At 40.9% G+C, this 25,042-nt stretch overlaps 1 protein-coding gene across 1 annotated transcript; it reads right to left on the reverse strand.

The window, feature by feature from the left end:
- Positions 1-3,304: 3,304 nt before the first annotated feature.
- On the reverse strand, positions 3,305-23,134 carry LOC310663337 (butyrophilin subfamily 1 member A1-like). The gene is made up of 11 exons (XM_083411132.1): positions 22,845-23,134; positions 20,435-20,531; positions 17,780-18,136; positions 16,620-16,904; positions 16,073-16,171; positions 15,543-15,569; positions 12,743-12,769; positions 11,882-11,908; positions 6,999-7,025; positions 4,801-4,875; positions 3,305-4,132 (listed from the first exon to the last, which is right to left on the reverse strand). The coding sequence occupies exons 2-11, from the start codon at positions 20,499-20,501 to the stop codon at positions 3,576-3,578; spliced, it is 1,548 nt and encodes a 515-aa protein (XP_083267258.1). The 5' UTR covers positions 20,502-20,531; positions 22,845-23,134; the 3' UTR covers positions 3,305-3,575.
- Between the last annotated feature and the right edge of the window lie 1,908 nt (positions 23,135-25,042).

A 25,042-nucleotide genomic window follows, 5' to 3' on the forward strand; every position in this document is an offset into this window, starting at 1 on the left:
TTTCATTGTTTTCTTTAGAATATTGTATAACTAATTTTGACATATATCAGTATTAAAAACTGTAGTATAAAAAAAATCGTCATATGAACCCCATCAGAGCAATCCAAATAGGGATATTTCTAAATATGTTGTCCAGAAGTCTGTCTTTGCATGATGTCCACAGAGGTGGACTGGATGATGGCCAATAAACTGGGCTTGAATCCTGGGAATGCAGAGGTTCTTTGTTTGGATCACTCCCATTTTTGGGAACTTGGCAAGTTGCATGTTCTGGATGGGTTGCACTCCCTCTGTACTCCTGGATACACCTTTGTCACTAGAAGTCTAAGTGTCCTCTGTGACTAGGAGCATCTTTTACCAGCTCTGTGTAGTGTACCAACTACAGCTGTTCTAGGGATAGCCTGATCACTAGAGTCCATGTGTTGGTAACTTCAAGTCTGGATTACTGTAATGCCTTCTATGTTGGGCTACCCTTGAGTCTGATTTGGAAGCTCAAGCTAGTGCAGAAAGCTGCCTGGCTGATGACACATGACAACATTGTTAAAACAGCTGCACTAGATATCTGCTTACTACCAAGCCAAGTTCAAGGTTCTTGTATTAATGTACAAAGCCTTGAACAACTTATGTCCAGGGTACCTGAGGGATGACCTGAACCCTTATAGCCGAGCTTGTTCACTGAGATTGTCTGCAGGAGTGCTATTTGTCATTCCCAAGTTGATGGGGGTTCATTTACAACAAGAAGAAAACAAGACTTTTAGTCATTGGCCCACTCCTGTAGAACACTCTGCCAATAGAGATTTTATGAAAAATACAGAGAAGAAGGTACCTTTTCCTGGATTTAGAAGAAATCATGATTGTGATTAATCAGCACATTTTAAAAATGATCATCCAGCCTTAATAACAAACTGAACTAGGGACCACTAGAGCTTCATGGAGACATGTATTAAATTAACATTAATCACAGTCATTTTGATAATTATGAAGCAAGCCAGTAATTTCCTAGTTATGGACTCACTGTAGCACTACTGAAGAAAACATGTTTGTCACATCTCAAATCTCCTTATCCTCTTCCTGCTGGCCCAGCTAAGTGTGTGGCAGTGGAATGACAAATGCAAGAGAAGACCACTGGAAATTTGATAGTTTGGTCGGGAGTCAGATCAACAGTTATTACAGGGTTAACCTTACAGACACCAAGGAACTCTGCACCAGCCATCTCCAATAACTCCATCTCACCCAAATCTTGGTAAAGGGAAACACTGTTGATTTGCAGATCCTACAGTGGTTGTTGGAGAACCTAAGACACAGTAGGATCTGCAAATCCTACAGTGCCCAGCTTAAAAGTATTGGTCTGAACTGTCACTATCCCTAATTCTGGTGCAAACAATATATTGTATTTCCTCTCCTCTGTATTGCTGCTGACATCTATGAAATTATGATCAGATATCTAGAATTAGAATTAAATACAAAAATTGATAACATTTTGAGTTGCCAGGCCTGCAATTTTTAACCTTCTTGTTTTCACCACAGTAGAGCTTCTACAGTGCTTATTTAGTGTGCATATTTCCATTGAAATAAATAAATAAATAAATAATTGTGTGCACATATTTGGACAAGGGAAGACTGTCCATGTAAGCGGGCCCAAGTATGATTTTCAGACAAGAGTGATTCCATATATAAAGCTTATCACAAGACATAGTTTTTTGAATTTGCGTATCCCTTGTCAACAAGCTGGACACGGGTGGCGCTGTGGGTTAAAGCCTCAGTGCCTAGGGCTTGCCGATCGAAAGGTTGGCGGTTCGAATCCCCGCGGTGGGGTGCGCTCCCGCTGTTCGGTCCCAGCGCCTGCCAACCTAGCAGTTCGAAAGCACCCCTGGGTGCAAATAGATAAATAGGGACCGCTTACTAGCGGGAAGGTAAACGGCGTTTCCGTGTGCGGCTCTGGCTCACCAGAGAAGCTTCGTCACGCTGGCCACGTGACCCGGAAGTGTCTTCGGACAGCGCTGGCCCCCGGCCTCTTTAAGTGAGATGGGCGCACAACCCTAGAGTCTGTCAAGACTGGCCCGTATGGGCAGGGGTACCTTTACCTTTACCTGTCAACAAGCTAAGCGCACCAATGTTTTAAAATGTGTGTGGAACACTTGCTTCCAGTTGCATGCAGTTCTCCTCTCTACCAAAATCAATTTAACTTTTCAATATCCAAAACACTTTCTCCCTTCTAGATTAAAAGAACGAAAGTATTCCAACCAATTGATGAAAACCAATGGATTAGTACAGCTAGCATTGGTTTAATATAAAATATATTTCTCATGAAGTATGTGTGACCCTGGTACAAGCTCCTATCTAAGACATGACCTGGAAGGTATAGCGAATATCCTGACCCCTAACAGTTACAGTAAAGATCAGCATACAAATCCTTGTATTTACCAGAAAGTTTAATTGTCACTTTCCTATATGCAGGAACCAGACTTCAGACAGACAATGAAATTGTTTCCAAAGTGAATTTATGAATCACACGCTTTGCTTGACCACAAACCAAGCAATGAGTGACAGACACTGTTGCCTTGAAGGGGAGAACTTTACTTTTTCAAAAGGCACAGATCTCAAATCCCTCACATTGTGTTCTGCTTGCTTCGGGATCAGGAATACCCCTCCCTTTTCTTTCCTTTTTCGTGGGAGTCTGCAGCACACAACTACACCCAGTGTCTAGTTAGGGACTCTCTTTGCTCTTTAGGATTAAGGTGTCTGTACTTGCTGTATGAAGCAGCATCAATCTGCATTGCCTCTTTTCATTTCCATGTAATAAACCAGTATTTCCCTACTTCCTACTGTGACAAGTTTTGCTTTTGTTTTTGTTTAGCTGATAATGCTATTCACATATTGATTCCACACAAAAGGTACTAATCATCTTGGACCTGTGCATTGAGTTGCTGTGTGTGGTGTACAAGCATGTTTGTTCAGTCATATATCTCATAACACTCTTTTTACCTTTTGCTCAGTTATGAAACCATCATCCCCTCCTCTTATTCAGACCGTTGCATACCCCTGCTTTAATCTTTAACTCAATTTCCATGTCTCCCATTCCCTCCTTTTCTGCAACCCCCTTTGTTTCCCCATTTTCACATTCACTCTCTGTTCCCTTTCACCTTCTTTCTTATTTACCGTATCTCAACTCTTCCTTAAACACAGTTTGCCCCATTTCAGTCTCTACTCTGCTGCCTGCTTTGCACATGAACACTAATATGTAAAGGCTTTCACTTGTGGAGGGGTGAGGACCCCACTATTAGCATTCAACTCCCAACAAACACTGTTTTTAGTATTTTTTAAATTTTTTATTTACAAATATGACAAAGGCTCATACACAAAAATGAATGAAAATATACGGTATGGTGGTTGAGTTGGTGCCGTAAATGTACACCCATAGCAGTGGTTTTTAAAAACAAATAAAAGAAAAAGAAATGGCAAACGCAAAGAAAAATATCCATCAGTTCAATCGTGCTAGTACTGTTTTCATTATTCTACCCTCCTTGTGAAGCCTGGGCATTTCATGCCAACAGCTCTTCCCTGAGAACTCTTCTTTTCTATAAGTGTTTTTTTACAAAGTTTGAAATGCTTTTCTTTAATGCCTTGGGACCACTGTTTTCTGAAGCACTGTCATAAGCTAAAAATGGGTACAATTTGCCAGTGGATTTAATGGGAATAGAATCTATAAGGAATTTGGCACTTCCGGTGCTATAAAATGAGATTTCCCATTTTTCTTGATCCAGTAACAAACCAATCACTGAATAAGACACATTTTGCTTCTTTTCAATCTCTTTCTCACATGGACTGGAAAAGAATTTTCCTTGGCTGCTTCTCAGAGCCCAGCAGCCTTCCTGAAAGGGCTTAACAACATTTCTCTCTCTGAATTTGTCCCTTTCAGCCTGAGTCAGCACCCCAAGCTCCCAGTCCAACCTCTCTCCTACCTCCACCTCCCAGTAGTGTTTCCCAGCAGCATAACCTTCTTTCCCCACAAAAATCCGAGTTCCCATAGCAGTTTCTTTTTTCTCTGGGGGGAGAGTTTGAAGGCTGGCTCTTTTTTTATCCTCACTTCTGCTGATTTCTGGATGTTTATAATATGAATCCAAAGTGACAGAAACTATAAGGGAAGCAATCACAGGGAGAAAGGAAACAATTTTTAGTTACAGAGCAGTAGATGTTTCAATCTGCTGTAGAAAACACATTTTATCTCATAGTTGACCAATTATAGTTACTTCACAACTTGGATATAGAAACGCAACTGGTTTGTCTATATAGAAATGCCAACACACTTGTGTAGGAACTCAGAACAATAAGAAGACATGGCTGTAGAGGTGTCGTCATCACCCCTTCTCCTGTTTCAGAATGTTTTTGTTTTGCTTTTAATTTTACATTGTGTATCCGTTTTCTGCCCTGGGCTCTTTTGAGATTAATTAATAATAATACACATGAGAAAGACCTCACGTGCTGACTTCTCTATACAGACAGCCACATGCAAAGTACAGTCCTAAAGAAATCTGTTAGCTCCATTCCTCTCTGGTCTGTGGGCATGTCAGCTCTGCATTTTCATGCAACTAGAGCAAAGATAGGACAGTTTTAGCCGCCCTGATGTTGAATTCTGATTGCCTCAGACTTAATTAAAACTATGAAAGCACAAATTGAATTAATCCATTGTTACTGTGATGTTTTCATATGAAAAAGGACCACAAGTAAAAAGTCACTGAGTGATGACATTTGAGTCATGTATGCACATCCATGCATTAAGCATAATTAGGACAGTTTCCTTACCTGCGTATTGCTGAGCTCTTCTAAGCTCTACAAGCAGAAGAGAAAATTTATCAATCATAGAGAACAGAGAAACATCTATGAAACAAGTGAACAACCCAGAATTTTTCAGAATTGAATAAAGTGATTTAGACCCAATTAACATATTAGAAAACAATACTTCAGTACAGAACAATCATTGCCTCATCAAAAGCTATCTGCCTTACCCAGCTCATTGGAGATTTGACCTGAAGTGAAAGAATATTCCAATTAGTGATTTCATTGTCAAAATATATGGGGTTGTGCATCATGACAAACTTAGTCCACATCCTCAACTTATATTTATAGCATTATTATTCCATGACTACCCCTAAAACATCCTGGGAACTGCAGTTTGTTAAGGATGCTGAGAGCTGTTAGGAGATGCCTTATAGAGCTATAATTCCCATGGTGGTTTAACCATCAATCCTCTGGAAAGTGCAGCTCTGTGAGGGGGATGATGATGATGATAATAATAATAATAATAATAATAATAATAATAATAATAATAATTTATTTATACCCCGCCCATCTGGCTGAATTTCCGCAGCCACTCTGGGCGGCTCCCAATCAAGTGTTAAAAACAATAAAGAATTAAACATGTAAAACTTCCCTAAACAGGGCTGCCTTCCGATGTCTTTTAAAAATAGGATAGCTGCTTATTTCCTTGACATCTGATGGGAGGGCATTCCATAGGGCGGGCCCCACTACTGAGAAGGCCCTCTGTTTGGTTCCCTGTAACCTCACTTTTCGCATTGAGGGAACCGCCAGAAGGCCCTCGGCGCTGGATCTCAGTGTCCGAGCTGAACGGTGGGGGTGGAGACGCTCCTTCAGGTATACAGGACCAAGGCAGTTTAGGGCTTTAAAGGAATAGTGGTTGTGCGTGTTTCCTCACAACTCCAAGCACCCTTAACAAGTAACAGTTCCAAGATGCTTTGGGGAAAGCCACTACTGATAAAGTGGTATAATATTGTTTTAAATGTACAGTGCAGATGTGACCTTGATCACACTTAGGTCCTATTGAAATTAAAATAAGAAATTAGTCATGGTGACCTATTTGTCCCATTGATTTAAAGGTGGACTAAGTGCAACTAACTTAATCTGGATCCAACCTAAGCAAAATATATTGCAGGATAAACTCATAATACTATTATATATTTGTAATTCTATATAGTACTAACTATACATGAAATAAATTCTGATCCAAATTGCAAAATACAGTACTTTCTCCTACCAAAATGCATGCCACCATCCTACTCCTTCCTTATTAATTCAATCCCTAATCCCTGCCTCCAAATCCATACATCTAATTTTGTCTCACCAACACGGCATTCCAATTCACAAACACCTATAAAAGAATGACTTGAATTAGAACAATGAAGAATTAAGAAAATAAACAAGAAGAAGCGAATGACTAAGATGTGAGGTTGAGCTACACAACTGAAAATCCATATAGGTCATACGTTGTTTTCAGTGCATGCTAGATGCAAAGCCCACAGTGCTGCTCCCCGTAACCCCCCATGACCCCTTGTTCCTTGCCACTGCCAGGCATCCACCCCTCATGCTCACCACTAGCAAGCTGTTCATCTCCTCCTTCCCCACTGCAGCCATGTCCCTCCTATGTATATCATGAAAACTGTTATTATCACATATAAACTTTTATGATAATGAGTTATTTCACTGCCCCAAGAACAATGAATGATTCATCAGCACAACATTCCAGTAAAGTTATTTATTTAGCAGTCAGTAGGTGATCCTGTTCCCCATGCTCTTTATTCTACTAGCTACATGGATTTGTTTATTTCATTTTCTATTTTTAAAATATTTTTTATTATTTAAATTTATTATTTTTATTTTCTATTTTGAAAATAATTTTTATTAATTTTTAATTTTTATTAAAGATTTTCTTGGGTTATAAAAGTAGGTACATTGTCACTATTTTCAGCTCGTAGACTCATTTTGAAATGTATATCCAACCCTTCCTCCCAAATGCCTATCTGGAGAACTGGAAGAGAAAGAAAACCCCAAGGGCTCTCTCAGCGCCAACCCAAGTCTGCTGCTGGCCTTTGGTTGTGTATCAAGGAGCTGGTAAGAATGGCTCACATTAGTGCAGGAAAGAAGCTTGCAGTTTATTAAAGACTACAGGCACTTTGTGGCTAGTTATTCATTCAAAGGATACTCACTTGCTTGTCCTGTGTGTTTCTCAGTTTCTATAACAATAAATGAAAAAGAGTAAATCTTAGCACACATATACCCAGCTTTTCCTTCAGTTCCTGGGATACTTGGTTTAATTTGAGCAGAACACTAGCCTGAAGCAGCCCATCCTCCATTCATTGTAATTTTATAGCCTCTGTCCTCCTTTTACAATTGTGCAGATTACCTTCCTATGGATACCTGTATGATGTGTTCTATTTTCATAATAAAATCTGCTCTCAAAACCACACAGGGAAGCAAATTCCTTTTAATTTAGCTTGTGCCCAGCACAAAAAGAACCCTATACAGTGGTACCTCAGGTTACATATGCTTCAGGTTACATACGCTTCAGGTTACAGATTCCGCTAACCCAGAAATATTACCTCAAGTTAAGAACTTTGCTTCAGGATGAGAACAGAAATCGTGCAGCAGCAGCACAGCGGCAGCAGGAGGCTCCATTAGCTAAAGTGGTCTTCTGGTTAAGAACAGCTTCAGGTTAAGAACAGACCTCCAGAATGAATTAAGTTCCTAACCCGAGGTACCACTGTACTTATTTGTCCATAATTTGTAAGATTTCTTTCCCAGAAGTACTTCTCTCATATATACCATTTTCATATATGACTGTAAAACAACAAGGCAATTTATGTGGCTTCTTGTTAGCTACCTCAAACAGAAAGCCTACTCTTGCAGAAACACTACAGCAATATTCTTTTTACTTTTGGAAGGATTCATCCCTCCTGAATGGGAAAAACAACAACCATGCCTGACAATTTCATCCAATTCTGCTGAAAATAAAGATTAAAGACCAAAAGGTAAAATAAGCAAAGTAAAAGCTTTATACCAAGCACAGAGGACAAAAATCAAAAACAAAACAAAATATTGGGCCTCTTTGCTTGTCATTTGGCAGATGTTCTTCACCCTGGAAGCGCTGGCTGTGCTCCATTGACTGTGCTCCAAAAGGCATGTTGTGGGTCTGCCCAGAGACTCACATGGGAGAGAGAGGAAAGTGAAGACCAGCTCATCAGCCAAGCTCAGCAGAGCTGTAGCCATTGGCAGGGAAGAGAGGCAGTGTGAGGGGGCGGGGATTGCGCTGCAATCCTGCTGGGGTGGAAATGGCTCTTCCTGACTTAGCTTCTCTCTAGCAGTGGATCTGAAAAAAGCAGGAGGCAGAAGATGGCTTTTGGCAGATCTGCCATGAAAATTACTTGAGCCAGTCAATGCTTCAGTTGTGACCATACATAGGCAGTGGCAGGGCTTGCCCACGATGTTTTACCGCTTGAATTCCTGGTGCATTATAAGGCACATGTTAAAACCAGAGCAATACATATATAATTCGCCCTCTTTTTATGCCCCCCAACATATAAACATGATCACATATCTCCCTCTCCTTGGCTTTCTCTTCTCTAGCTAATAGATCTGTTGTTGTTGTTTAGTCGTTCAGTCGTGTCCGACTCTTCGTGACCCCATGGACCAGAGCACGCCAGGCACTCCTGTCTTCCACTGCTTCCCGCAGTTTGGTCAGACTCATGTTTGTAGCTTCGAGAACACTATCTAACCATCTCATCCTCTGTCGTCCCCTTCTCCTTGTGCCCTCCATCTTTCCCAGCATCAGGGTCTTTTCCAGGGAGTCTTCTCTTCTCATGAGGTGGCCAAAGTATTGGAGTCTCAGCTTCACAATCTGTCCTCCCAGTGAGCATTCAGGGCTGATTTCCTTAAGAATGGATGTGTTTGATCTTCTTGCAGTCCATGGGACTCTCAAGAGTCTCCTCCAGCACCATAATTCAAAAGCGTCAATTCTTCAGCAATCAGCCTTCTTTATGGTCCAGCTCTCACTTCCATACATCACTACTGGGAAAACCATAGCTTTTACTATACGGACCTTTGTTGGCAAGGTGATGTCTCTACTTTTTTAAATGCTGTCTAGGTTTGTCATTGCTTTCCTCCCAAGAAGCAGGCGTCTCTTAATTTCGTGGCTGCTGTCACCATCTGCAGTGATCATGGAGCCCAAGAAAGTAAAATCTCTCACTGCCTCCATTTCTTCCCCTTCTATTTGCCAGGAGGTGATGGGACCAGTGGCCATGATCTTCGTTTTTTTGATGTTGAGCTTCAGACCATATTTTGCGCTCTCCTCTTTCACCCTCAATAAAAGGTTCCTTAATTCCTCCTCACTTTCTGCCATCAAGGTTGTGTCATCTGCATATCTGAGGTTGTTGATATTTCTTCCAGCAATCTTAATTCCGGCTAGGGATTCATCCAGCCCAGCCTTTCGCATGATGAATTCTGCATATAAGTTAAATAAGCAGGGAGACAATATACAGCCTTGTCGTACTCCTTTCCCAATTCTGAACCAATCAGTTGTTCCATATCCAGTTCTAACTGTAGCTTCTTGTCCCACATAGAGATTTCTCAGGAGACAGATGAGGTGATCAGGCACTCCCATTTCTTTAAGAACTTGCCATAGTTTGCTGTGGTCGACACAGTCAAAGGCTTTTGCATAGTCAATGAAGCAGAAGTAGATGTCTTTCTGGAACTCTCTAGCTTTCTCCATAATCCAGCACATGTTTGCAATTTGGTCTCTGGTTCCTCTGCCTCGTCTAAATCCAGCTTGCACTTCTGGGAGTTCTCGGTCCACATACTGCTTGAGCCTTCCTTGTAGAATTTTAAGCATAACCTTGCTAGCGTGTGAAATGAGTGCAATTGTGCAGTAGTTGGAGCATTCTTTAGCACTGCCCTTCTTTGGGATTGGGATGTAGACTGACCTTCTCCAATCCTCTGGCCACTGCTGAGTTTTCCAAACTTGCTGGCATATTGAGTGCAGCACCTTAACAGCATCATCTTTTAAAATTTTAAATAGTTCAGTTGGAATACCATCACTTCCACTGGCCTTGTTATTAGCAGTGCTTTCTAAGGCCCATTTGACTTCACTCTCCAGAATGTCTGGCTCAAGGTCAGCAACCACACTACCTGGGGTGTACGAGACATCCATATCTTTCTGGTGTAATTCCTCTGTGTATTCTTGCCACCTCTTCTTGATGTCTTCTGCTTCTGTTAGGTCCTTACCACTTTTGTCCTTTAGTATGGTAATCTTTGAACAAAATGTTCCTTTCATATCTCCAATTTTCTTGAACAGATCTCTGGTTCTTCCCATTCTGTTGTTTTCCTCTATTTCTTTGCATTGCTCGTTTAAGAAGGCCTTCTTGTCTCTCCTTGCTTTTTTTGGAATTCTGCATTCAATTTCCTGTATCTTTCTCTATCTCCCTCGCATTTTGCTTGCCTTCTCTCCCCCGCTATTTGTAAGGCCTCATTGGACAGCCACTTTGCTTTCTTGCATTTCCTTTTCATTGGGATGGTTTTCGTTGCTGCCTCCTGTATAATGTTGCGAGCCTCCATCCATAGTTCTTCAGGCACTCTGTCCAGCAAATCTAAATCTTTAAACCTGTTCCTCACTTCCACTGTGTATTCATAAGGGATTTGATTTAGATTGTATCTTACTGGCCCAGTGGTATTTCCTTCTTTCTTCAGTTTAAGCTTGAATTTTGCTATAAGAAGCTGATGATCTGAGCCACAGTCAGCTCCAGGTCTTGTTTTTGCTGACTGTATAGAGCTTCTCCATCTTTGACTGCAGAGAATATAATCAATCTGATTTCGATGCTGCCCATCTGGTGATGTCCATGTGTAGAGTCGTCTCTTGTGTTGTTGGAAAAGAGTGTTTGTGATGACCAGCTTGTTCTCTTGACAGAACTCTATTAGCCTTTGCCCTGCTTCGTTTTGAATTCCAAGGCCAAATTTGCCAGTTGTTCCTTTTATCTCTTGATTCCCTACTTTAGCATTCCAATCCCCTATAATAAGAAGAACATCCTTCTTTGGTGTCACTTCTATAAGGTGTTGTAAGTCTTCATAGAACTGGTCAATTTCAGTTTCTTCAGCACCAGTAGTTGGTGCATAAATTGGATTACTGTTATGTTAAAAGGTCTGCCTTGGACTCATATCGAGATCATTCTATCATTTTTGAGATTGCATCCCAGTACAGCTTTCGCCACTCTTTTGTTGACTATGAGGGCCACTCCATTTCTTTTGCGGGTTTCTTGCCCACAGTATTAGATATGATGGTCGTCCGAACTGAATTCGCCCATTCCCGTCCATTTTAGTTCGCTGATGCCCAGGATGTCAATATTTATTCTTGCCATCTCATTTTTGACTACATCCAGCTTACCCAGGTTCATGGTTCTTACATTCCAGGTTCCTATGCAATATTTTTCTTTACAGCATTGGACTTTCCTTTCGCTTCATGGATCACTGCCTTGCCGTGGCGAAGGGGCTTGAAGAACTCAGAGAAGCTATGAACTATGCCGAGCAGGGCACCCAAGATGAACAGGTCATAGTGGAGAGTTTTGACCAAACGTGAGCCACCTGGAGCAGGAACCGGCAAGCCACTCCAGTATCCCTGCCAAGAAAACTCCATGGACATAGACAACAGGCTAATAGATCTAGTTTATCTTTTACTCTTTTTTTGATATATCTGGAAGACCCTTAACAGCCCAACTCCAAGTTGTCAGCATTATGGAATTTGAAATGCCTCTTGCAGTTGTCAATTTGAACATGGTTCCAGGAGTAAAACTTCATAGGAGTACGAAATGCCTAGACAGGATATGAATCGATGAACCTATACTGCAGAAATATGATATGATATGATACAATAATCTTTATTGTCATTGTCCCAAACAGAACAATGAAATTGAAAAAATCTACATCAGACATTCAAAAACCAACACGCTTGCTATCTCAGTTGGGCTTTTGAAATCTTGCAAGGATAGAAGAAATCCCGCCAATATAAAAAAGGGAGCTTGAAAAAAGGGAAACAATTTCATCTTACCTATTGCTTCGATTACATTATTTCGGTCTGAAAAGAGTGATAGCGAAATGTTAGTCATACACACTCTATACATACATGTAAGTATGATTAACCAAGGCTTTACTTGCACCAATATAGCTAAAGGGGTATCTTTTGTGGTGAGAGTCCCTTCTACTACTCTGCCTGTTAGCTACTATTGCCAACACAACTACTATTAATAATGCAAGTTATGGTATATAAAGCATTAGCGGAGCGGAGGGGGCGGTGCGCCCTGGGAGCCACTCTGAGAGGGGTGACAAGATGGCCCCTGCCTCCCCCCAGCTGTAGAACAGAGGAGGGTGCACGCAGTCCGTATGGGCTGCCACTCTTGCGCACCGTACATACAGGATGCTGCTCATGCGGCAGCCTGTATGGACTGTGCATGTGCAGCATCCCGTACAGTCACTGCACATGCGCAGTCCATATGGGCTGCACTGCCCCGGGTGCCGGAGGGGGTTCCTCCGCCACTGCATTAGCTTGGCAAGGTATCTTGAGGATGTGACAGGATTATTCCTTCCTTGCTCAACCCAACCTCTACTTTCAATAGTTTCAAGTCACCAGGGCTACTGTATGACCATCCAGTCATATAGCTATTCCAGCACATTAAGCTTTTCCAGGTAATAAGAGCATTTATTTATTTAATAAAAAAATTCTGGGGCTCACTCACTTATTGTGGTTAAAATTTTGCTATTTTTCTCCTGCTCCTCTTTACTAGGCTTTTAAAAAAAGTGTTACTGTTAGTCAGCCTGAAAACAATACTGATAGGGGGAGGCATATGCTAAAAATATAAACAATTATGGAACAGTACTATAGAATAGGTGAATCTCTTTTAGAGGCATTTACCAGCTTGTGCTTCATTCATCTGTTTTTCTGCAGAAAAAAAGATGCATTGCAACATTATTCATTTATTTACTGAACATTATATGCCACTCTGTATCTATTTAGAAAGATTCATAGACCACAATCATAAAGCTTTTAAAGTGATGTACACACTGAAACTATTGGTAAAACACAGTTAACCTCAGTTAAAACCCGCAAGATTGATTACAAAGTATACAGAAGATAAATATCAATGAAACAGAGCATAGATAACTAAATATATATATCTGGGGAGACTTGCTGAAATAAAGACGTTTGTGGCGCCTGCAAAAGTGCAAGTTGTGCAGACTGAAACATTCAAATTGGCATGTAAAGTGGTTCCAAATTGTTAATGGCTTTACATGCTAATAGTAATACTGTACCTTAAACTTGGCTCTGTAACAAAGTTCCAGCCAGTGCAGACTGTACTGCAGCATTCTGCAATAACTGTGGTTTCCAGATCAACCACAAGAGAAGCCCTGTATAGACTGAATTACTACAGTCTTGGCATTTCCAGTGATTGAACTCTTGCAGTCAAGCCATCACAGTTCAGGAATGATTTTAGTTGTAGCACCTGCCCAAGGTGATACAAAGCACTCCTAGCCACTAAGGTCACCAGGGATTCCAGTGGCAATATTTAAGGTAGGTGTCATCTCCAGAAACAGAAAGCATACATTTAATGCTTCTCTCCAAAACAACTAGCCATTGTGGTTTCCCCCACTTCTTGGTTATATCTAACAAATCATAATCAAAGTAGATTCACTATAGTAAATTATCTTATTTCAGTTGAGCCTATTGATCTCAGCAGGTATACTATGTCTGAGCATGACTTCATCTACCAGTTCCTCCAAGTTTCCACATTTTCTAGGGATGTCCTTGATTTAGAGAAGCTGTCCTGGTTTCTGATTTGATCCCAGAATGTCCTGTTTTTCCTTAGGATGTCTCTATTTTCATTGGAGAAATGTTAGAGGGTATGGAATTATCTGACTCCCAAGCTGTCTGAAGGCAATCCTGTATAGGGAAGGTGGGTTTTTTTTAAAAAAAATGTTTTATTGTGTTTTTATATATGTTGAAAGCTGCCCAGAGTGGCTAGGGCAACCCAGTCAGATGTCTGGGGTATACATAGTAAAATCATCAAGAATTGGAACATCCCTATTTTCATCAGAGAAATGTTGGAGGGTATGATTTTAATTGTCCGTCACTTAGACCATAACATCCTTCTGGACCGTCTAGAGGGGCTGGCAGCTGGAGGCACTGTTATTCAGTGGTTTCGCTCCTTTCTCCTGGACCGTGTTCAGAAAGTGGTAGTGGGGGATGCGTGTTCAGACCCCTGGGCCCTCACTTGTGGGGTGCCTCAGGGTTCCTTCCTCTCCCCCATGCTTTTTAACATCTATATGAAGCTGCTGGGAGAGATCATCAGGGGGTTTGGACTGGGTGTCCATCAATATGCAGATGATACCCAGCTCTACCTCTCTTTCAAATCAGAACCAGTGAAGGTGGTGAAGGTCCTGTGTGAGTGCCTGGAGGCGGTTGGAGGATGGATGGCGGCTAATGGATTGAGGTTGAATCCTGACAAGACAGAAGTACTGTTTTGGGGGGACAGGGGGCGGGCTGGTGTGGAGAACTCACTGGTCCTGAATGGGGTAACTGTGCCCCTGAAGGACCAGGTGCGCAGCCTGGGAGTCATTTTGGACTCACAGCTGTCCATGGAGGTGCAGGTCAATTCTGTATCCAGGGCAGCTGTCTGCCAACTCCACCTGGTATGCAGGCTGAGACCCTACCTGCCTGCGGACTGTCTCGCCAGAGTGGTGCATGCTCTAGTTATCTCCCGCTTGGACTACTGCAATGTGCTCTATGTGGGGCTACCTTTGAAGGTGACCTGGAAACTACAACTAATCCAGAATGCGGCAGCTAGACTAGTGACTGGGGGCGCCCGCCAAGAGCACATAACACTGGTCTTGAAAGACCTACATTGGCTCCCAGTACGTTTCCAAGCACAATTCAAAGTGTTGGTGTTGACCTTTAAAGCCCTAAATGGCCTCAGCCCAGTATACCTGAAGGAGCGTCTCAACCCCAATCGTTCTGCCTGAATGCTAAGGTCCAGCGCCGAGGGCCTTCTGGCGGTTCCCTCATTGCGAGAAGCAAAGCTACAGGGAACCAGGCAGAGGGCCTTCTCGGTAGTGGCGCCCGCCCTGTGGAACGCCCTCCCATCAGATGTCAAAGCGATAAACAACTACCTGACATTCAGAAGACATCTTAAGGCAGCCCTGTTCAGGGAATTTTGTAATGTATGACATTTTAGTGTATTTTTGGTCTCTGTGGAAGCCGCCCAGAGTGGCTGGGGAAACCCAGCCAAATGGGCGGGGTACAAATAATAAATTATTATTATTATTATTATTATTATTATTATTATTATTATTATTAGAGACAACTTCGATACTCAAAATGTATCTTGATTGCCCTTCATCAGAAGTTCAGATAGCAAAAGTGTGAATATAACTAATTCACAGAACATATGAATACAATTTAAAATTAACAAATAAATATTTAAAAACGCAAATGAAATCCCAGAAAAGCTAAATAACAGAATATTCCGTGGTTAGCCATAGTTGAATAAGGCTTGATCCTCTGTAGAGGTGGAATTTGCTTTCACCCAAGGAAAGAAAAACAGACGTGCCAGGGAATTTGATTATGATCCATTATACCTCTCCTGATAACATTCTAGTTAACTCTGTGTCCCTTAAATAAATGATATGTATAAAATATGCCATTGTCAATTACTCACCACATTGAGATAACTTCTGATAACTCTCTGAAACAAAGTATAGAAAATTATAGAAACCAGACAGTTTATTTATCTGACAGTCCTTATTTCTCCTAATACACACATTTTTTAAGGCTATTTCCTTTAATATGATGCATTATTTTTACTAATATATGCATTTTTTGTGTACACTTTCCCCTAATTTATTTCTAGTTGAAAAAAAATGAATCACAAAATTCAATAAATTTTCATCTTGGTTTGCTAAGCCCAAAGCAGGTAGATTCACATTAAAATGAAAACCACATTAAATTTCCCAACTATCTGTTGGGGAAGTGACTCTGATTGCCTGAAGCCGCTTTTAAACTATGCTCAATTTAAGGCAGTTTAAGGAGCAATTACTGGCTATAGTAAATACGTATTGATTTAACTGGTATGTATTTTTTTTCTATATCCAAGAACACACCACTCATTTTTATAAACATGGGTACAAAAAAACAGAAAGTTTCTGTAACAGTTCACATCTACATTATGAAAATGAGATTAATACTTACCTCTGACTTTGTACCCAGCACCAACAAGAAGGCAGATGTAAATCAACAGAATGATTAGGAAGGGTGCTAGCCAAGGGGAAGTGGCAGGGTAAAGGGCATCTGAAACACACATTAAAATATCAGTTACAGCAAAACTAACCCAACCGGTTTCAAGTTGCAAAACTAATTAACCAGAGTGTGATTTTGCCACTCACCTTCATTGCCCCAAATTCTCCTCAACTTCCCATTTTGGGAGAGATTGAGCTGAAGTTGTGGCAATAGGGGTGCTTCAGCTGTGACCTGCCTGCCTCTCTGCTGAATAGTGGATATGGGAACCAGAAGACACTTTAGCCATTACCCCAGATTATACATAACTGATGAAATGCTGCTGAGCAGAACTACAGTTCTGGATAATCTGGATAATCCATTCAAACAAAGAGCCCTGTGTACTTCAGAAGCATTAAAACTGAATTAATTTCCCAAACCTCTCTCTTCCTGTATAGTACTTGTACTGAAAACACAGTGAAAGCATTTAACCTCTTGGCACTTTTGCTTCACCCCTACTCACCAGAAATCAGGATTCTCGATTCACTCTCCATTCCCAGCAGTTCATTGATGATTTTGCAAGAGACTTCATGGTTAACTCCTGATTCTGTTGTAACGGAACTGGAAACACTGAAGTTCCCTGCCTTGGTCTCTGTGATTGTAGTGTCTGACTGTTTACTTCGGACTTTCCCTTCACTGACCAGCCAGAAAGCCTTGGGCTTTGGGTACCAACCGTTGGAACTGCAGGTGAGGCTAATCCCCCAGCCTTTATAATCCACCAAGGCAATGGTGGGCTCTGCTCCTTTTGCTGCAAAAGAAGAACACCACATATTAATTTTCCATCATTCCAAATATAATAGAACCTATCTAGAGTTTCTGCACTCTGACCAAACACCAGGAATGATACTTTATTACAGTCAGTTCTTACAGTACACATTTTGTGCCAAGCTACCATTCAAAATTCCTTTTTTTGTATTGTATTGTATTGTATTGTATTGTATTGTATTGTATTGTATTGTATTGTTGAGCTACAGGACGATTGGTCCTGTGAGTAGTTCTCATGGCTGCGAAGAGATGGAGAAGTCTGAATGAATGAGTTACTGACCTGGGTTCTACAGTTTTAGGTTTGACAACTTGTATTTCAGAAAACGTATGCTTAATATGGCCCACAGCACCTGGCGATGTCCCTGTGTCCTCAGACGTGCTCAAGAAGAACATCCAGGAGTTAGGTGTAGGTGGTGGAGGCAGCAAGGCTTGGCTGCTGCTGCTATTCTTCAAGTGCTCCTCTCTCTTCTGCAGCCATGCATCTTGTGCCAAGTGTCCATGCATACTCTTAACCCCATCCTCCTCTAGAACCCAACCCACTTCATTTTCTTCCTGTGCTTTCTCTCCCATCACAGAGCCCTGGAGAAGGAGGTTAAGTGGCGCACACACACACACACACACACACCACATATGCAAAAAAAAGCAAAAAAAAAAAAAAAGCAATTGGCTTCTGCAGGCTTGAAGCCTATAAGATTGATGCAGAGTCTTCTAAAAACATTGTATTCCCCCAAAGGTGCTCTTGCCTACCTGGAGATTCCTCTTTCTGCACCCTGGAGTGGGACAGGCAAACCTAGATACTCCAGGTCAGCCCCAGAAGTTTGGCAACCCTAATAATAAGATTAATAAGAATAAACTCACCTGCCAAAACCAGCTCAACCACCACCTCCTCATACCAGTCTCCAAGGAAGACTATACAGCTGTAATTTCCTTCGTCAGACAGATGGGTTTTCTTCAGAATCAGAGACATGTTTCCTTTATTAAGATCAGTACAGGAAAGCTCAGCTCGACCTCTGTATCTGTTATCCTGTGTTTCTGGCCTGTTTCGACCATAATAGGATTTCACGTCAATTTTTTCTGAGGATTTCTCTAAGATCCACTGGACCTGGATGCTGGTGCTTTCTGGAATGCTTGAAGTTGTTAATTGACATGGCAGGATAACTTCTTTTCCAAGGAAACCAACTATAGGGTTCTCGGGTGGAATGATCACAAATCGACCTTTGGGGAATAAAAATAATAATCAAAAGTTCACCTTCAACTGACCACTACTGGCAGTGATTCCTCCATGGAATTCTTTTTGGGGGGTGGGAAAATATGGCACCCATGTAAGAAGTGTAAAACTCTGCACTCAGGCAGGGAAAACCAGCTTGCCAATAGTACATTTGAAAAGGATCTAGGGGTTTTAGTGGACCACAATCTGAACATGAGTCAACATTGTCATGCAGTAGCAAAAAAAAAAGCTATTGCTATTCTAGGTTGCATCAACTGAAATATATCTCGGGTTACATGAAAATAAAACCCCAAGGTGGCTGTCACCACTGGAAGTGAAGGCTCTGAAAAAGCTCAATATGGAGGCCAAATGGCCGAAATATTGGGAAATTTTGGAGCAAGAAGGAGATAAACTGAAATTGCAGAGTTTTGAAAAACTAAAAAACAAAGTTGGCTTCATTATTATCAGATAATGGAGGCATATAAATTGGATAAGAAAATTGGCTTCCAGGTGTAAAAATTAAAATTGGAAACAGAATTGTTAGAACCCAAAACTAAGATTTTGTCAAAAATGTATAACTTGCTGCTGAAATGGAATACTCAGGACGCAACAGTAAAATCTGCTATGATTAAATGGGCACAAAATGTTGGACATAATATAATGATGGCTGACTGGGAACAGTTATGGACCACAGGTATGAAATTTACAGCATGTAATGCCTTAAGAGAGAATATTATGAAAATGATATACAGGTGGTACATGACACCAGTCAAGCTAGCAAAAATCTATCATTTGCCCGATAATAAATGCTGGAAATGTAAAGAAACTGAAGGCACATTCTTTCACCTTTGGTGGACGTGCCCAAGGATTAAGGCTTTCTGGGAGATGATTGATAACGAAATGAAAAAGGTATTTATATATACCTTTCTGAAGAAACCAGAGGCCTTTCTCCTGGGCATGGTTGGCCAATTGGTGTTAAAGAAGGATAGAACTTTCTTTATGTATGCTACGACAGCAGCAAGAATACTAATCGCGAAGTATTGGAAGACACAAGAATTACCCACTCTGGAAGAATGGCAGATGAAGATGATGGACTATATGGAATTGGCGGAAATGACTGGCAGAATCCGAGACCAGGGAGAAGGGTCAGTGGAAGAAGATTGGAAGAAATTTAAAGACTACTTACAGAAACATTGTAAAATTAAAGAATGTTAGAATGATGCTGGATTGAAGTTAAGTGGGATTTTTTTTAGCAGCAATGTTAAGGAACATGTAAAAATGGATTGTTAATGGGTGATAATCTAAAGTTTTAATATATTAAGATAAAAGATTAAGATAAAATTAAAGAGGGAAAGGATTTGCTGAATTAACCAATTGAACTGGAATACAAGAAAGGGAGGTGTGAGGAGGTCAGGGAAACAAGCAAATGAAAGATAAGCTATGGAAAGACTGATTTGTTTTTAATTGTTTTTATTTTGTATTTTCTTTTTCTTCTCATTTTTCTTTATTCTTTCTAATTTTTGTAACATGTTGAAAAATTTTAATAAACATCTTTTTTAAAAAAAAAATATATGAAATATATCTCGGGTTACAGACGCTTCAGGTTGTGTGTTTTCGGGTTGCACACTGCAACCCGGAAATACCGGAAAGGATTACTTCCGGGCTTCGGCACTAGTGCATACGTAGAAGTGCCAAATCGCGACCCGTGCGTGCGCAAATGCAGCGTTGCGGGTTGCGAACGCTGCAGGTTGCAGGTTGCAAACTTGCCTCCCACATGGATTACGTTCGCAACCCAAGCTTCCACTGTGTAATGTTCTGAGGAAGAGAAGCAATAGCCCCACTCTATTCTGCAGAATACTGATGAACTTCAGGACGGTAAGAGTTGTTCAACAGTGGAACAGATTCCCTCGGAAAGTGGTGGACTCTCCTTTATTGGAGGTTTCTAAGCAGAGGTTGGATGTCCATGTGTCACTGATGTTTTAGGAGAGCTTCCTACATTGCAAGAGGTTGAACTAGATGACCTTTGGAGTCCCTTCCAACTCTTGGATTCTATGATTCTAAGAAGCATGTTTTGCTCAGCTGTAATTTGCACCAGTTATCTTCAGCATTTTTCAACCCAGAACCTACTTTTAACCCAAACATGCATTTGGAGATTCATTTCTTAGTCTTTTATCACAGATTTGCATGGTGGGAGTACCTATCACTGGGTTCTGAGCCACCAGTTGAAGACCAATGCTTTACACACAAGCATTACCTCAGAGCTGAACTGCTCACTGCAGTAAACCTTACAAAAGTAGCTTGCTTACCTACAGTTAGCACATGGGAGATTTGCAGAAAGATCAAGATGCAAACAGTCATTGATGAGGAAAACATGGGTCAAAGATCTGAAGAATAGGACTATACCTGTACAATTGTTGGAAGAAAGAAATCAAATATAAAATTGCAAGATCCACTGGTCACCATTTATTAATTACTGTCAACAGTTCTGTCTACTTTATTTAAATAAATATAGGCATCTTTGTACATTAATCTTCATGTAATGTACTTTGGCTTTGTTAAAACTTTATTTATGCTATATGTACCAAGAATGGTATACCCGTATTTTCCGCTCTATAACACGCACCAGACCATAACACGCACGTAGTTTTTAGAGGAGGAAAACAAGAAAAAATATATTCTAAACAAAATAGTGGGTATATGATTTTTGTGGTTCATGCTGTGGCCACAGACATGTGATCTGACAGTGAGTTTGGAGTAGCCCAATGCAAAAATCCTGAGGATCCATGTGGATCCATGCTTTGTAACCATGGAGGAGGGAAGGAAAGGGAACCATGGCTCCTCTGCTCACGACTGCAGCAGATCCCCCCCGCCACCCACAGGCATTCGCTCCATAACACGCACAGACATTTCCCCTTACTTTCTAGGAGGAAAAAAGTGAGTGTTATGGTGCAAAAAATACGGTATATTATGCAAATCTGTATCTTCTTTTGCAAGTGGGTTAGAGGGTCATATTCAAAACAATGTTTTGTTTTGTTCTTCCTGGTAGCCAAGCTATTTTTGAAGTTTATTTTTCTATTATGCATTTTTGTTATTCTGATTATCTTGTTTTGAACTTATTATATTTATATATTTATTGCATTTATTTCACACCACTTTTCAGTCAATGCACTTGAGGTCGTTTACAATTTTAAAATAGTAGAACACAAATGTAGTGACAGAGACCTCTCAGGTTGACTGACAACTGATGGTATTTGCTCCTGGCCTCGGCTTCCTTTCCATCTCTCAGGGCAGATGGGACTTTAATAGCCCCAGAGAAGGTCCCAGTAGTTTTCTCAGGCCACTTATCAGGAGCTGATTTGCCATGCTCCCTAGCCTGGGCATCCCAGTTTCTGATTTTCCTCAAGGAAGACAGTAGCCCTAGGGACACTGGGGGAGGGGCTGCCTCAATGATTCTGTCAAGTCAATTGGGTAGTTTTGTCAGAAATCTGATATGGACTCTCTGGCCTGGGCTCACTTGCTTTTATGGATTAATATGGATAGTGATTTTTTGGTTATGCATTTGATCTGTACTGCTTTGAGCACAAAGTATGTGGGGAAATGGTACACAAATAAAGTGGCAACAATACTGGTAAGACTTCCTTCACTTTCCCCTAGAGTTGGAAACAGCTTGAAAAGAAGATTGCTACTTATATAGTATACATTCAATCCAGCGTCCCCGTTTGTCTATTCTTCTGCTCCTTCTCCACAAAAGAAATGTATTGCATATATACTGTAGTAAAAAAGATGAATTCAAAAGCCATTTACTCTGTCTCTATTGTAAGTGGATGGATGATGTTTTTCCCCACATCTTGTCAGCATTTCAGGAAATCGGATGCCCTGTTCCAATATTGTTAAACCACAATACTAAATTATAAAAGTCACAGGTAAATAGTGTTGTGCAGCACCATCTATGTATGTCACACAGTTACTGCTGTTTCTGTCCCACACCACTCACTAATCCACTTTCCTCATGTAAATGTTGATACAGAGCTTTTCGCAACACAGCATATTGAGGTATAAGAAATATTCCCATAATGGGAAACTGCATCCTCTGAAGTGAAAAACAGGTTTTGTAGAAAGGGTCTAGAATTGGCTAGTTATGCATATGCAGTGAAATGAATGACTATATGGGAGATCCATATTTAACTGAAGAGCTTGAAAAGCAAGACAAACTCTTCAAGTTGAGAGATGGTCAATGACATCCCAGACTCAGAAGACCAGGAACTTGGTGGAAAAAAGTCTGAGACGTCCCATGGCAGAGCTAACTCTGTGTGCCAAGGGATAAATATCACTAGCGAGTGGCAAATGGGAGTGGCAAAGAAGCAGCCATTTTATGTCCATTACAAATGAAAGAAGCAATGACGAGTATTCAGGCTTGTGTGGCTAGGAAGGATCTCTGCAGAAAGGAGAAAGTCACTTTCATTCTTCTTTCAAAAACACACACATTTATATTTGTAAACTTACATTTTGCATGGAAGCCCCTGAAATTTATTATCATAAGTATATTTGCAAATGTGACTTGAAAGTTTCTACACGAAGATAAACTAATCCTATATATATCCTGAATGGAAGCAAAGGAAAAGCTTCTCTCCTTTCACCTGACCACCAATTCATCATTAAACAAACACATTCCAATAACTAAAAAATTAAATGTAATTCTGGAAATATTTTTCTTACCTTGTAGCAAACTGTGATATTTGTTCGTCAGTTCCTGTACCTTCCTCCCGCTTCAGGTGGACCTGTGTTACGGAAATTATTTACTTTTATTTTCCTGCTCTGCATCAAGATAAGTAACTGCCAACAATTTGCTCTATGGTTAATGGCCCTGTGACAGTCAGCACCTGCCTCCAAAGGATAGAGGAGTGTCCTGTGCAAACACTAAGCCCCACCGATACTTGTAGAGCTAATGCAGTGATGACAGGGCTTCATTTGAAAGGACAGTCCTATATGAATGGCTCTCTACACCAAGTCTGGTTTAAAGATAACTTTAAGAAGGGAGAACAGAGACCTTGAAATACTGCAGCAACAATTAGCCTCAGGACAACAGCCTAAGAGTCACACAAGTGTCCTGGTCACAGACTTCTGTTCTATGATGAGCTGTGTTGAATTTCTATTTAAAATATAGTAATTCTAAATTTGCATCCACATGTAACATATAAATCAGAACATGCAAACTGATGCCGTCTTTTCCTGATTTGTTTATGCTACTAACGTTAAAGGAGGAGATTCAGCAGCATGAGCAGGCACAACAGCTCATTCATTCTAAATCACGATAGACCAGGCAATCTGAATTAATGCAGTGAATGTGCAGCTTAGCCCTGTTTATTGCCTTGCTTGCTACAAATCTATTTCTACTCAGCTATGGTTTCTTTCTTCTCAATAATTTGATGTGATTGGCATCCACATGGAAGAGTGCACTTTCAATGGTGAGGTCAAACTGTTGGAAAGTTGCAGAGCCTGCTGTGGCTGTGGAAACTGATACCAGAGACACATGTTTTCCTACAATTGTGCTGCTGTAGAGGCTCCATGGTGTTTATTCTCTCTGTGCTCCTCCTAGTGGTTATTCCTCTTCTGGTCACTGCTGTAGATGTACAACCTGACTGTCTGTCTCCAGGCACTGCGGTCTTCTGCAAGGGATTCCCATGTGGCCGGGTTAATGTTGGCAGCCTTCATGACACATCTACAGACATTTGATGTACACAACAACATTTACTCTTAGATCCTGAGATTGAGAAATGGCATCTGTCAAGAGCACACAATGTCAAGTTCTCATGGGCTTTCCTACTGGAGATATGTCTCATTGTGCCACCACCAAAGGGTTCTTTAGAGCAGGTACAATGGACATGTGGGCACAGTCCAAGGTGTACTAGCTGCTTACAAGGTAGAACAGCACCTGAGCCCTTGAACTGGTAAGCGGTGGCTTTGCAGGATGGCTCTGCTGCCCCCAATGAGATCCACTGATGGATACCTCTTACAGTAGTCTCCTGCTGGTGGAGAAGCCTATTGGCCTTTTATAGTTTACCAGTATATTTAAATCTCTGCTTCTAAACACACACTGTCTTTTGTTGTGGTGTAAGACTTTCTAGTAACTCCCCTTTCACTGTCCAGCTTTCAGACACATGGTTCTCAAAGTTTCCTTCAGAACTTTTTTTTTTTCATCCTTGCTCAATGGTAACATGACATGCAGCGCACCCAGTAACTAACAAGGCTTTCCGCTAAACAGCTGGTAAAATCCAGATATGTTATGTGCTTATGTAAGATTTATTATGGGCAGCTGTAATATATATGTGACCTGTCGACTTGTTGGATATTGTTGGGGTGTGTGTGTGTGTGTGTGTGTGTGTGTAAATATTACTAGAACCACTTTATATGAGATTAAGAATGTACTCATTTCCTACTCTGCTTGTTAAAGTATTATCACTGTTGTTGTTGTTGTTGTTTTTTTTGTATTTGAATTTCAAACTTCATGAGTCTACACATTTGAAAGTGAAACAGGGACACCCACATTTAAGGTAGTGGCTTCAGCGCACTTTGGGACCTCCCAGGTATGCAGAAGTGGATATATTTTATATGAAACATGAAATGAGAACTATTCATTGGCTTCCAGGACCATGAGGCTGTCAGTGGAGAAGCAGAAATCAGCCTCTTGAACCCCAAACACTATAAAGTATCCTTTAGGGAGAATTACAGTAGGATGACTACCAGAAACTGTTCACACATAAACAGCAGTAAAGCAGTTAGGCTGGGAGTGGGGAGTGGGGAGGGCTGTTGCAGTCTGTAACCCCTATCCCTGAACTGGCAAGTGAGTGTGGGCCCAAGTTTTGAGAATTAGGCCCTAAGTCACATGATCATGCTATATTGCATTTGGAATAAGT

This window comes from Podarcis tiliguerta (assembly GCF_965153285.1).
Source record: "Podarcis tiliguerta genome assembly, chromosome: 13".
Lineage (NCBI taxonomy): Eukaryota > Metazoa > Chordata > Lepidosauria > Squamata > Lacertidae > Podarcis > Podarcis tiliguerta.